This window comes from Azolla caroliniana, unplaced genomic scaffold (genome assembly GCF_043228905.1).
Source record: "Azolla caroliniana isolate FFs.n. ecotype wild unplaced genomic scaffold, voAzoCaro1.0.p SCAF_4, whole genome shotgun sequence".
Taxonomy (NCBI): Eukaryota; Viridiplantae; Streptophyta; class Polypodiopsida; order Salviniales; family Salviniaceae; genus Azolla; species Azolla caroliniana.
This window is the reverse complement of record NW_028230439.1, coordinates 4,163,699-4,178,124: the sequence shown is the minus strand read 5'-3', so window position 1 is coordinate 4,178,124 and position 14,426 is coordinate 4,163,699. Positions and strand designations below refer to the sequence as shown.

At 35.3% G+C, this 14,426-nt stretch overlaps 1 protein-coding gene across 2 annotated transcripts; it reads right to left on the bottom strand.

The window, feature by feature from the left end:
- Positions 1-1,636: 1,636 nt before the first annotated feature.
- Positions 1,637-9,888, bottom strand: LOC147864882 (LRR receptor-like serine/threonine-protein kinase FEI 1). 2 transcript variants are annotated; one of them, XM_087319062.1, is made up of 15 exons: positions 8,802-9,888; positions 8,190-8,402; positions 7,961-8,062; positions 7,716-7,851; positions 7,567-7,638; positions 7,399-7,470; positions 6,590-6,661; positions 6,432-6,503; positions 6,180-6,251; positions 5,954-6,081; positions 5,694-5,855; positions 4,338-4,673; positions 3,963-4,217; positions 2,345-2,478; positions 1,637-2,253 (listed from the first exon to the last, which is right to left on the bottom strand). In XM_087319062.1, exons 3-15 carry the CDS (start codon positions 8,049-8,051, stop codon positions 2,041-2,043), a joined length of 1,815 nt encoding a protein of 604 aa, XP_087175188.1. In that variant the 5' UTR covers positions 8,052-8,062; positions 8,190-8,402; positions 8,802-9,888; the 3' UTR covers positions 1,637-2,040. The 2 variants fall into 2 exon arrangements, with proteins under 2 accessions (XP_087175188.1, XP_087175187.1); XM_087319061.1 differs by lacking the exon at positions 8,190-8,402.
- Between the last annotated feature and the right edge of the window lie 4,538 nt (positions 9,889-14,426).

Sequence of the window (14,426 nt, the reverse complement as noted above, 5' to 3'; positions counted from 1 at the left end):
TATTATGTTTTCTAAAGAGTATAATGGCATCTTTGTAATGGGTATACAACCTTTAGGCTTTAACCATATGTGGTGATTTTGACACTAGAAACAAAATGTGTACATAAAAAATCACATGAAAGCTTATGGCATCGTGAACATTCAAATATAATATAAGAATAGTAAAAATTGAGGTACATCCATTAGAACATTAGATCAATTGCAAGCATGGGTAAAAAATGCAAGATACAATTGGTATGGTATATACGATCTTTGTATGGCTCAAACCTTTACTTCAAACAAGTTACACCTTATGCTTTGCCCCTTCCTACTCACATTTATTTATTTATATGTAGTATCTCAATACACTTCTTTATGTCTAATCACAATTGAATCAATTGAGGTTTCTCTTTAAGCATTCTCCAAGTAAAATGACAATTCATTCCACTCATAACATGAAGGGATTAGCCAACACATTTGATGTGAGATTGATTAGTAAAAGGTTCAAGATTAAGCAGATACGTTTCACTCACTACATTTTTGTCACTATTTTCTCAGTTTGAGTCACATGCATGGGTTTGATGCATTGCATTTGATTTTACCTATATACAATTTATGTTGTGGGTGATGTAGACATGTTATGTCAACAATCTCAAACTTCATATTACAAGACACTTGATGATAACCCAAAATATTCACAAATTCAATGGGAAATTCTCTTTTCACAATCATCTCATTTCTCTATTGGGTTACTACCAAATACTTTGAACAAGGAACTACTTGATGGCCCAACCCACTTGTGCTACATCAATCATATTTTTACCATTCCAAGTTGGTGATCCCAAGAAATGTTCATGCTCTACACATGAGGCCTTTTTACCACGTATCCATTGTGAACCATTAGTACCATGGTTTGGCAAAGCAAAATTCTTTCATATAGTTTTTCTTTTGCTTGGCTAGTAACTCTTCAATGAATGGGGCCACAGAATGCCTCAAGCTTCCACTTCAGCATTGTGTGCCCACTACTATTGAGGGTGGATGAAGCAAAATTCCTTTATATGGTTTTCCTTTTGATTGGTTATTAACTCTTCAATGAATGGAGCCACACGGGGGTTACATATGAGAAATGTGTGTGTAAGACATATTCATGCTTGCCTATAATCTTTTGCCATATGTAGGGCCAAATAACAGCCATGACTTTTGAACATGGTTGTCACTTGATAATAGATTAAAACACAGAGTACAAGCAAAATATTTCTCAAAACTTACAGCCACATATTTCCATATGATACATTTTTGTTCAAATGTAGGGGCACATTGATTTCAGCTAGAACTCAAAATGCTTCCACTACAAACATCAAATTTGACCTCAAAAATTTCAGAGGAAAACAACTATATTTAAAAACTATCCGTGCACACAATTACTGGCTGGTAATTAATTACACATTGAAAGCAGCAACATTAATCTAAACACACCATTGGTTACTATCATTCACTGCCTTTATCTTTGAAACCTCAACGAGATACCATCATAAAATCAAACTCCAAAACATTTCACTTTGATACTGCACCCTCACTGCATCACTTTCATGAAATTTTAGTTTGGTATCCTTCCATTTCTTGTGAACTCGACCTAATCCAAAGCTAAGACTACATAAAAAAAAACATTTGAAATAGTTGCACTGGACACCACAACTTCAATTATTCAAGAAGGGACAACATATTCTTCGAATAGTTATGCCACATTTTAGCCAGGTCATAAATGGGGACTCAGTAGTGGAATTATATGCCAACTGATTTTGATCCCTAATGGAGGGTATACATGAAATAACTTTCAGATGGAGGAGACTCTCCTCTAGAATTACTATGTACATGATGCATATACATATACAAGTAAAAGCCACTCTCATGCATTGGTGAGGGTGGTTACACTTTTCCTCGACCAAGTACTCTGCCATATTCTCTTTCCGGATGTCGGGTCTTGCAGGGGTCACATAATACTCAAAAGAATGATGAATAAATATGGACAAGTTTTTACCATGTTTTAAATATGAACAATTTTCATTCGGAATCACCGAAATCACTTGGGCAAGGTGATAGAATCTCAGCTTCTAGCATCTTCACAACATCATGCATGGTGGGTCTATTGTCTGGCATTGAACTTAAGCATAGTGTAGATATATGCACCAATGCTTCCAAGCTTTCCATGAAAGCTCCTTCACACATAGGATCCAGAATCCCCCATAGATTCTTCTCCCTTTTGAGTAAGTTTGCCTATTTTTATTCAGATATAAAAGAGCAAATTTAATGAAGGGCATCAAATGACCTTGAAATTAGTAGATAAATGAGATTATTTTCATTGTACCCATCCAGCAATGTTCAACCCCTTCCGAACAAAAGATGCATCACTTGGTCGCTTGCCGCTAATCAGTTCAAGAAGAACAACTCCATAGCTGTAAACATCGGTTTTCTCTGTTGCTCTTCCACTTTGAAGATACTCTACAGAATAGAGAGAAGACCAAGTCTCAACACTTTGAAAATGTTTCTAAATACACATTCCTAATACTAGATTTAGTTATACAAATTGTTTGGGATTTTTATTTATGGATACATACAATATATATACATGCATTCAATATTATTTGTATTTATTTATTTATATTTATATATATAGATGTATAGATAGATAGATACCAAGCTGTTTCAATCAATACCAAGAATGCAAATCCATAATCCTAACATAATAAGATTTTCCTCTCCATCTCTTGAGGCCTCTCCGTCTATGTGAAGAAAACATTGTTTGCCCAATTCTCAATTATGTTTCAGCAACTTATCCCATGGTAATAAAAAAATAGACATCCTTCTGGTATAGTTAATCCCATTATTTTATATATACTAGTATACACGTGGACTAGACACGTTATGAAATTTTGAAATTACTGATTCTCCATTTTGCTTTTCTAATTGGTTCATCTTTGCTGCTTTAAACTCTTCTCTTGTGTTCTCAGCAATTGCTTCTATGGAAAGAGCTTCAGTTTAACACTTTTATATGCAAAGAATATGAACAATTTTAATTCAACTGTCTCTTCTTTCTAAAATTGCATTGCCAAAAACTATTCCCTCTGCTTTATAGCATCATTCTAGAAACAAAGTCAAATCACCTATTTTGAGCTTTGAATGCCAATGCGGACTTCTCACTCAAAATTCCATCAGATGAAGCTCCACCACAATAGATCGACTGAGAATCATGGCCTCTAGCACCTCACAGTTACAGAACTCAACAACAACGAACTCAAAAACCCACTTCCACCAGCAAATTCAAGTCACAAAGAAAACACAATACAGAAGGGACAATGGACGAGGGACACAATTAACAAATGGAGACAGGGACAAGAGCATGGATGAATAGATGAACTGACAGACAACAAAAAAAGGCAGCGGGAATGGCATGTAGAAAGTTGAAATATATACACACACACACAGATGTATATGTACTATAACATACAGACACACATTCATACATACAGATATATTGTACACACATATTATAAAGCATATTGAATAACGGATCAGAGCTTAAAGGATAAGAAAACTGGCAATGCAACTACAAAACAATGGTAAAAACTCAGAAAATTCTCATTTCCTCAATGTTGATTGTCTAGACCACTTGGTTAGTCTATTTTTGACTTTGACAAGTCATCTTTTGTATCACTCAATTCAACAAGCCTGCATGACTCATCAAACTGCAAGTTCAGTGAGTCATCCTTTATATGGGTTGTGAAAATGACGACCCAGTGAAGTGCAGCTTCACAGAGTCCCTTTTTGCATGGCTCAAAAGCTTAGAGAAAGAAACATAGTCTGCCATCTACAAGCATAGTTATACCAGAATATGCATATTTCTTTGTCCATGACAATACAGAAGAATAGTTGGGTTCAATTACATATAAAATTTTATATATTAGTACAGTGAAACATGTACATACCTGGTGCCAAATACCCAAACGTTCCAGCGATGACAGTTGTCACATGGGAGATGTTGTCTTCTAACAATTTTGCAAGACCAAAATCTGACACATGTGGCTCAAAATTTTCTCCAATCAGAATATTGCTAGACTTCACATCGCGATGTATGATTCGTGGAGAGCAGTCATGATGCAAATAAGCTAGCCCTCGAGCAGCCCCTAGAGCGATTTTCAAACGGGCTCCCCAGTTTAGTGTTAAGTTGTTTGGGTCATGACCTGAAAAAATAAGACAGCCTCGAAAGTTTATTTTTCTAAGAATGGCATAAGTTTCTCCCAGGACCAAAACCCTGATTTGGGACTTGAGTAAACAAATAATTTGAAAAAGCTTTGGATTACCATGCAAGACTTCATCAAGGCTTCCATTCTGTAGGTAGTCATAGATCAGCAACTTGGCTGATGGAGAATTACAATATCCTCTGAGATTAACCAGATTTCGGTGTTTGATGCTTCCTAAGACCTCCAATTCTCTTTCAAAAAGGAGGTCAAAACTTAGACGACTTTTGTCGATCTTTTTTACAGCAAATGCACTCCCATCATCCATTGCAAGCTTGTAAACTGTCCCAAACCCTCCATGGCCAATTATATGTGCCTCATTAAGTTGGTCAATCCTCCTGATTATTTCTTTTGATGTGTAGGGTATGTCACCATGAAATATAACTACCATTGCAGCACCTACAGAAATACAAGATTAGTGATGATATGATATGTTAACATTTCCTAGCACCACAGGATAACTATTATACTACATCTTCGCGTGGAAACAAAAAACAAACTGAAAGCATAATAACAAATTCATAGGTATCTACATCCAGAACATGGTGCTACTTTGAAAACATAAAAATAGAATTGAAAACGAGAAGAAAGCTCAGTGGAGTTCTTCAAATAGCATAAAAAGAAGGCAATCCATATTGCTGAATCAGAAAATTAAATATTATAAGTACAAAAATGTCCATCAGCTAGTAATTCTGCAAAAACCACTATATAAGTGTTTTCGATTTGTAAGAATATTGTCCTACATATGGACATTCATCAAGAAACTCCCTAGTTATGTTGATTTGCATCCTTGTAGAGCCAAAGGAGTAGAAATAGAAATGGTGGTTTCAAATAGCGCAGCATGGTGGAAGTAGGCTGGCAAAATAGAAATGACTTTGAATCCTATAAAAAGTACTTTCAAATGATAGAAAAACATGCTAATAACATCGTCAATACATAGACTGTATCATTGCACATAACTAAAAATCCCTTTCCACGTGTTATAGGAAAATAATGACAGGCCTTCCTAAATCCATTCATTTCAAGACCATATATTGGGTGGATGTTGTATTACACTATTATCCCAAATCTGGTAATTGATCAATGTTAAATAATAGAAACACGTGAATACGGAGGATCAATCAGATATAGTCATCCCCCTGTGGTCAGTAATACGTAAGACCTTGGGTCTTTTACTAGTGTAAGTTTACATTCACCCATTGATAACAAGGGGTTATTGACATGGCAACATATAATAGGAGAAGCAAAACAGTTCATTTATGTGCCCTGTGCAGACCTCCCTCATTATTAATTGAGAGCAGTAATGGCCATTGGTGTAATAATGCAACACTTCAAAATTTTCACTATCCAAACCTCACTTATGCAGCTTAAACAAACAACAGATTCTAGTACAAGGTCCAAGAAAAAACCTATACATACCATCCTCTCCATTTCCGTCATAGGAGTTTTGCTTCTTCCCATATTTATGGTACAATAAACAGCCCCAAAAACACATCAATGCAATGAAAAGTATTAAACCAACTGTAACTACAGCCCCAATCAATAACTCTGTTGATAATTTGGATGGCTTCTTCATCAAACCTGTTCAAAGTGAGGATTCATTAATGGGCATTCTAGAAAATTTGAGGAGAGAAAAAGCAAATCATTAGATAGAAAAGAGATGGGGCGGAACTCATTACCAAATGGGGGCCTTGGAAGATCCCCTAATGGAGAGGATGAAGAATTGGAGGTAATAGAAGGACCTTCTAGAGAACTTTTGCAAATTTCATCCACTTGCTGACCACAGAGGGCCATATTTCCAATAAACCTGTATATTTTTCATGTAATTTAGATCATAATTTTCTAGAGTTTGCTCCACTAATGAAATAAAAGAAATTTCTACTTTGTTGATGAAAAAACACTTACGAATCTTGTCCAAATTTTCTCATAACTACATTTTCAGGAATTTCACCTTGCAAAAAGTTTGTTGAGACATTGCTGAAAATCAGATAAGCAACATTAGAAGAAATCATGGGCCCTATGCCTAAAGGTCAGATTATGTCCTGTGGTAAATCAATCTGATTTTTTAGCAAATGTACTTGATGCTTACAAAATAGTGTGCTTACAATTCACATTTCCAACATATCTTAAGTCCTGAAAAGAGAAAGGTGTTCTTACAAACTTGTCAAATTCTGGAGATTTCCAAAAGATTCTGGAATTGTTCCACTCAGTGAGTTGCTTGAAATATCCCTGATAAAAAGGAAGTTCATAAATACTAAACTAGCAATAAATTGCTTCATGCAAAGGAATTGAATGTTTTCACTGCATGCACTTACAAAATATTGAGCTCCATCAATTGACCTAGCTCCAGAGGAATTTTTCCGCTTATATAATTGTCCTGCAAAAGTCTGTGAAGGAAAATGTTCAGAAGTGTGAAATTGCATCCTTCTTAGCAGAAGCAATTTTATTAAACGGCTCATCTTTTTACTACAGAAATATCAACCCCATGAGACAAGGAATTAGCTCAGAATCAGGTTAATCATAATATCCAGCTCCAGCTGAGTCATTCATGTAGAGATGAAGGGAACTTAGTATCCAATAAGTGAGCACATAGCATGCTTGGCTTATGAACATAAATATTTGGATCAAACTACTGGATTTTCTTGAAGAATCTTCTACATGAAATGTTGAAAATTAATAATAACTGCTCTGAGAAAATCAATGGGACGACATTAAGATGAAATTTGAAATCCTTGACTGGTATCAAACGCTATTTCTCAAATATCATTCCAGGCCTTTCTAAGGTGTTCATTTGTATAGAGATTTCCCCAACTTTCTTAAACCATGCAACTATTATGGCTTTTCATGTCCTCAAGAAATGTAGCATATATAAACGTTGATAGATTGCACATTTCTAAGAGCTTATGATCTATTCTTACAAATGGCTTTACCATGTGAATTCTCAATTATGTGGTCTGAATTATTCATTATCTATAGGGTGCCTAGGTTTTGGCATTATGACTTGTAGTACTAAATATAGGTCTCCAAGAGGTCATTTCCACAGGAAAGTTAGCAAATTTACCTTTAAAACATAGACACTACGAAATTTAGAAATAGAAAAGAAAAGATTGACAACAAAACTCACAAAGCTTTCAGGTGAGAGCAGTTGCCAATAGTTGCAGGAATAGGACCATAAAGACTGTTTTGATAAAGAGCCCTGAGACAGACCAGTCCAATCAGAAGATCATAAAAAGACAAACAGATACCTCATGATAGGCATATCAAATTGACCATTAAAACTTTCTCAACTTACAATCTCTGCAGTTGATCAAGATTTCCAAGATTCGTTGCAATATTTCCCCACAGCTTGGAAGAGGCAAGATTTCTGTTTAACAGAATTCTGTTAGATAGTTTCAATTCATAATTGATCACTTGAAAAACCTTGAGCATCCACTAACTTACAGGGAAACCACACGGCCTGTTTGGCTGTCACAAGTAACTCCATGCCAATTACATGGGCTTAGGCCATCGTCCTTCCATTGAGGCAACACTTCCTCCCAATTTCTCAAATTCATTTTAAACGCAAGTAATGATTCTCCTGATTATGCATATAACAACAAACATGAGATTACATCCAAAACAAAAACGAGCCTAAAAGAAAGCAATCTACAATATTGCTTAAACGTATGTAACAAACAACGACATACCATCAGGACTTAGAGAAAAGCATGAGATACTGAATAATCCAAGGATTATGAGGTACAATAAGAAAAATCCTTTTGCTCTCATCGTCTTCATAGAGCAATATCCTAAAAAAAACAGGATAGTGTAACAGATTAACAAGATTTAACAGCATAATGCTAGCAGATAATCATTTACTCATATCAGTCTGATCACAAATGTTAGCATTCAGAAGATACAGTCACACAAGCATACATCTGGAAAGAGGAAGTGCAGGTATCCACATAAGCTCATGCTAATGAGTTCCATCTCTATGGAAGGCATTTAATAAACTCAAAATACATATAGTTCCTCTGGGTTCATATTCCATTCAAAGTGGCATATAGCTCCTCTACATTTGTATTCCATTCAAAAGACATTGGATCCTTTAGCTCTGTATTCTATTCATGTTTAATTTAGCACCTCTAGCTATGCAATCCATTCAAATGCCATATAGCTCCTCCCAACTATGTAATTCATTCAAATGCCATATAACTCCATTAGCTATATACTACATTCAAATGTTTCATAAAGCTCCAAGTTCAAATATTCTCCACATGTTTGCCAAATTCAAGCAAATATGGATCACAAAGCCTTTTAGATCTGCTAGAATTAAATTCAAGAAACTCTTGATATATCTGGCAGTTTGAGAACAATAAGTGAACTCTGAAGCTCATAATCAGATATGAAATAATAAAGCCTTCAGATCAACCAAAATTAAATCATTCAATAGTCAAATGTTGAGCAACAATCAGACACAAAACGGTAAGAACAATTGGATCTACTAGAACGGAAAATGAAACATTGGTAGCAAGAAAAAGTTCTAACCTGTAGGATGACCTTCATGTTCAGCTGATCGGAAATCAAACCCATTTCTTTCTCTTTCTTTATCTCTCTCTCTCTTTGCACTGCAAAGAGAATCAGAAGACCTGGATGTCTCCTCTTAACAAGTACTAAAGCTTTCTATCATAAGAACTAACTGTTTCCTCTTAACAAATGTAAGTACTGAAATCTCTTAAGCGTCAATAACACAGACTAGATATTTCACCACATAATTGCCAGCGTGCATAATTTGAATATTTTTTTACATAGATAATGTGGGTCTCTCTCTGATATATACCGATATATACAGATATCTTCCACTGAAAATAGGACCAATTAATCACGAAGGTTCAGGAAAATAAGCTAGAATGATCGATTCTTCAGCAAAAAAGACTGCACATTTTTCTACTACTTAACCACCCGCATGAATGATTTGAAACTATACGTAAATAGCTGAAGTGGGTCTCTCTAATATATGCTGATCTCTTCCCCTTGCAAGAAGAACAGAGTTTCAGAAATGCTAACTACAAAATAGTTAATCTTTCAATTATATCTATTATGCTTCGTTCCTCTTTTTATTTGCTTCGCCCATTAACACGATAAATTTACAGAGCGATGATAGCTGTCTGAAATGTGGGGCAAAAACAGTGACCCACCTTTCTTCGCTTATTATTTTTTTTCTCCTCTGTTATAGGTATAAAGCGAACGAGAATATATAAAAGACAAAAAGGGCAAAAAGAAAGGGGAGTAGTAGTAGTTCTGGCAGCAGAAAAGCGAAGAGGATATGATGGCGAAGATGAAGATGAAGATGAGATAACCACCTTTTCTCTAACAGCATAAGAATAAGAAAACTAAAGCAAACCCTAACTATCAGAAAGGAAAACAAGAGATAGAGAGAGAGATAAAGAAACAGAGAGCTATGGCGATGGGGGGTAGAAGAACATTCACAAGAGAGAGAGAGAGAGAGAGAGAGAGAGAGAGAGAGAGAGAGAGAGAGAAAGGGAAGTGAAGGAGGATAAACTTTACTTGTTAATATTAGTTTCTTCCTTTTCAGGGCCCAAATCTGAGCTATGGCGATAATGAGAATTTAGAAGGCAAAGAGACAGATAGAAAAGACAGAGAGAGAGATAGAGATTTCCTTTTAGTTCTCCCCCAAATCTAAAGCTTCTTCAATTGCGCCTTCTTCTCTGAGTGAGCTTTTTCCTTTTTGTTATTGTATTGTTTTTTTTTTACTACTGTCGGAGAGAAAAGAGAGAGACAGACAGAGACAGAGACAGAGACAGATGGAAATGGAAATGTATTGTTTCACATGAATTCATCTAAAACCCTAAACTAGCCAGCTTAAACCCTAATTCCTTGACTAATACCAATCCTAACCCTAGTCAGCTTTGTGCTATCCTGAAGCAAGACCTTGTGCACAAAACTAGGAATCGGGCAACAGCTCGGCTCAAGCCTAAACTGAACCCTCAAACGTTTTTAAACGGTTCGGTGGTTCGGTTCGGTTTGGACAAGGCCAAACCAGTTATGCCGAAACCGAACCGTTGTTAGATTCCTCCACAAAATCATTGGACAGCGCCGCAATTGCACTGATCTATTGTATGTCGGGCTATGAATCGGGTTCGCGTTTTGCTTCGAATATATCATCTTTTTATCACATGTAGTGTTGTTTGTTGGGATCACATGCCTCTGTTGGTTCCTCTTCAATCAATATGCTAGTCTATCAGAAATGCTCGGCAACATTCTTACATCAAATTTGTTGGACAGGAGTTGGAGCCCTTGTCCATTCATGCTAAAATATGAACTGCATTCGAGGTTTAACTCAAGACTTTATCTTATCAAATGTATTATGAGGTTGGGTCAGTCTTATGTATTTTCATGGATTCCTCCTATACCGAGTCACAAACATCAAGGAGTACATTTCATTATACAAAACCATATGTTGTTTGAACTCTAGACCTAATATGTTGGGCAACCTTCTTTAACCATAATTATTGCAATAATCTAATGATTCTCTTAGAGCAGTTGTATTTGGTAGGAATTGGCAACTGTTCGTATCCAACTTGACCAATTTGGTCGTGTCCAAACCAAACCCGTTAAGACTAAACTAGTTTGGGAGTTTCCAAACTTGAACCGAACCTGTAAATCTAAACCGGCTTAGCCAAGCCGATTAAGCCTTAACCGGTTTGGCCCAAATTGGTTCAGTTCATCTTGAGCTATCCCAAACCGGTTAAGGAGGGTCAAGCCTAAACTGAACCAAACTGTTAAAACGGTTTAATGGTTCAGTTCATGCTTGAACTAAGACGTTGCCGATTCCTAACTATTAGTTTGGTAACTTCTGACATGAGTAGTAAAAACATATACATTGCAATCATCCATTTGTGATAATAGAACATTCATTTAGTGGCTTTCAGATTGTGGGAACATGTTGCATTCATCCATGGAAGAATCATACTATATCAAGGTTCATTGTGAACATAGGGTTTCATATTGAACATTTGCACAAGGATCCATCCACTTTTTGATTAACATGTATGTACTTATATCAAACACCCTACATTTATTATGTGCATTAAAACTAACTTGGGTCTCCGAAAAAAAAGCAAAGACCTAAATGTTGAGTGTTTCCCTTCATTGCACCTTCTAGATTGACCCACAATTTATGAGGAGAATTTGATCCATAAACATCCATAGTGCACCTAGTGGGGGTTGAACCCTCAACTTGCTTTATCATTACACCACCATGTGAACATAGTAGTGGAAATTAGCTCTTCAATCAATTTATTGTTAAACTTCTCTTATTATAAGTAGTGAAGTGCTCTAATATGGATTACAATAACTTGATCATGAATTTGATTGCCAAAAGTGATTACAAGCCTTGCAGCTTGACATTAAATACAAGGACTTTTACATTACAAGACATAATGAGATAATGTTGTATTACATAACAATACCTAGAACTACCTCAACGAGTTGATAATAAACTAGACAATCATGAATGCCACATGAGATTTTTAAATCAAGACTTCAAACTATCCATAACCATCAAGCCCAAGTAGTCATAGTGATACTTTTCTCTAAAATACTAGGAGGGTTAGTGTTGGATTAGGGGAATACATGACATAAGAACCAATTATATCAATTCAAGATGATATCACAATGCCATGCCTCATCATCTAAATACGAGAATACCTGGGAATCATATGTGCAAGCTCCATTTTGGACAAAGACAAGGTTGTTTGATGGCTAGTTTATCCTAATCGTAGCAAGTGGTCAATGCGTGTTATCCATATAGTAAAAGGATCTTGTTGTCTCAAATAAAGGTGAAGTTGGACTCTATTCATTGCATCAAAACACATTGTGCAATAATACTACTTCATTAGGTTAGAGAGAGTATTCGTAACTACAATTATGCAATTCAAGTAATTTTCAGATGAGAAAATGAAGATTTTTATACATATGAGTATTCAATACGTCAAAGTTGAGGCTCCTTGAGTCCTAAACACATGACAGAAACAGAACCATAAATTTAAGAAAAAGAATAAGCACCTTATATTATTAAGAACATACATCGAATAATGGAAATAATTGAATGTAGCATTAAATATTAGGGGAAATTCACTTTCATCAAGCAATGGGAACGTAGTAAATTATTCTTTCTTTTTTCTAAAAAAACTCCTTCCATTAGTTATAAATTTTACAGATGACGGTGTTATATACAAATTCCCTGTAGGGACGCGATAGTTCCATCTTATGTGGATGTCCACTGACTCAAGAAAGGGAGAGGACAACAATTGTTAGATGAAGGCTAGTTATTGTCTTTCAACTCCATTAGAGCCACCCTTAAGGCCATCGTATTGGCTCTTTAGAGTGGCTCCAACCTTGCACTTCAATTTGTAGTAATAGTAAAAGTAGGGCAAGCTATTAGACTATCACAAAAGGTCATGAGTTCAAATCCTTACTTCCATACATCTTTGCTACACCAAGTATCGATCCTCCTAAAGTGTATGCCACATTAGTGTATCAAAGTAACAACCTGGTTGCATCCTATACAATTGACACAATCATGGCAACCATAGATTGATCCTGCGTAATATTCGTGGTATTCTACATCCGCAATATTCGCTATATTCGAGAATATAAAACGACCCCAAGAATATTATAAAACCATTCGTTTAGATGTATACATATATACATACATATATGATATATACATATATGTGTATACACACATATCACTCATATATGTATATACACAAATACATCAATAATTAATTAACTGACTAATATAATAATTAATTAGTTCACTAATACATTAATTTACTAATGCATTAATTGATTCAATAATACATTAATTGATTCACTAATACATTAATTAATTTACTAATACATATCTTAATTCATTCAAAAATATGAGTTATTAAGTTAATTAATTAATAATCAATTAATTAGGGCTTCTACTAAACTTAGGGTTTCATTGAGAGCCTGAGTTGAGGACGTAGGGTTTCAGTGAGAACAGGATGTAGGATTAAAATAGAGCATGAGAGGGAGTTGAGGACGCGGGCTCAAAAGAAAGTACTACTGTCTAAATTAGGTTTATGACAGAAATTAGGGTTTTCAACCGAAACCCTAATTTTCTAGCCGAGAACAAGATGCAGAGGAAAGCGAGGGTGGATAGGGAGTAGGTTGAGGCTTCCTCGCTCAGACGAAGAAAAACTGTTTTTTATTTTTTTATTTAAAAAATTCAAAAAAAAAGAGAAAACGAATATATTTATATGTATTCGTAGTCCTATTCGTATGGATTCGTGGGGTAGGCCCCACGAATGCGAATATTTCAATCTATGATGGCAACAATGACACGTGTAGCATTAATGTCTCTCTTTCTTATCCTTCTTCTTTTATCTTTCTATTGTCATGTTCTTTTAGCGTGTGAAGGACAGATGCTAAGACTTCTACTTATCTTTCTTTAGTTGACTCTTGATGATGATGATGCTTTTCATTGTAAAAAGGAAGGAAAGAAAAAAAACTTGGTTATCTTCATAAATAGAATCACTGTTTGTTGGATTTGTCAGGAGTTTCAAATCTGCATTAAAATTGAAATCCTCTCATTTGTGGTTGCTATGTTATTTGAATACATATAAAGTTTTACTATTCTACGAAAATGTGGGTGTCTCTTTATGTGAGAAATCGCGTTCCTCAATTGTTGAAAAGAAGAGAGTAAAGTGATTTTTGCATCATATATATGCTAAGACATTGATAGATGGAAATTCTAAGATTGCATCATATACATAGTTGTTTCTAACTATACAATCACATCCTACTTCATTTAGGGCTGAAAGTTTGAAAATGTTTACCATTAGAAGGTTTTATTCGAAATGCTCTTGACGGTCGAGGTAAGGTTGTAACATGAAGATACATAAAAAGCTGTCAAAAAGAAGTTAGAGCATTAAAAAGATAAAATACGCATGACATAAATGTTTCTTATACATATACATATCTTTATCATGTACTCCCAATGAATTGCCATGCTATACTATATATTGTTTCCAGAAGGTGTACAAGAAGGTGTACAAGTCACTAATATTCTAGAATATTATAGACACTTTTCTAGATCTTTCCACATATCCCATAGAC

Bases quoted from the DNA above. Each gene is read 5' to 3' on its own strand.
- LOC147864882 (XM_087319062.1), bottom strand. From the start codon at position 8,051: ATGAAGACGATGAGAGCAAAAGGATTTTTCTTATTGTACCTCATAATC. The intron at 6,662-7,398 runs GTGAGTTTTGTT...TTTCCTTCACAG, and splicing joins TGCTCTCACCTGAAAGCTTT to ACTTTTGCAGGACAATTATA. The intron at 2,479-3,962 runs GTATGTACATGT...TCTATTCTGTAG, and splicing joins GTTTGGGTATTTGGCACCAG to AGTATCTTCAAAGTGGAAGA.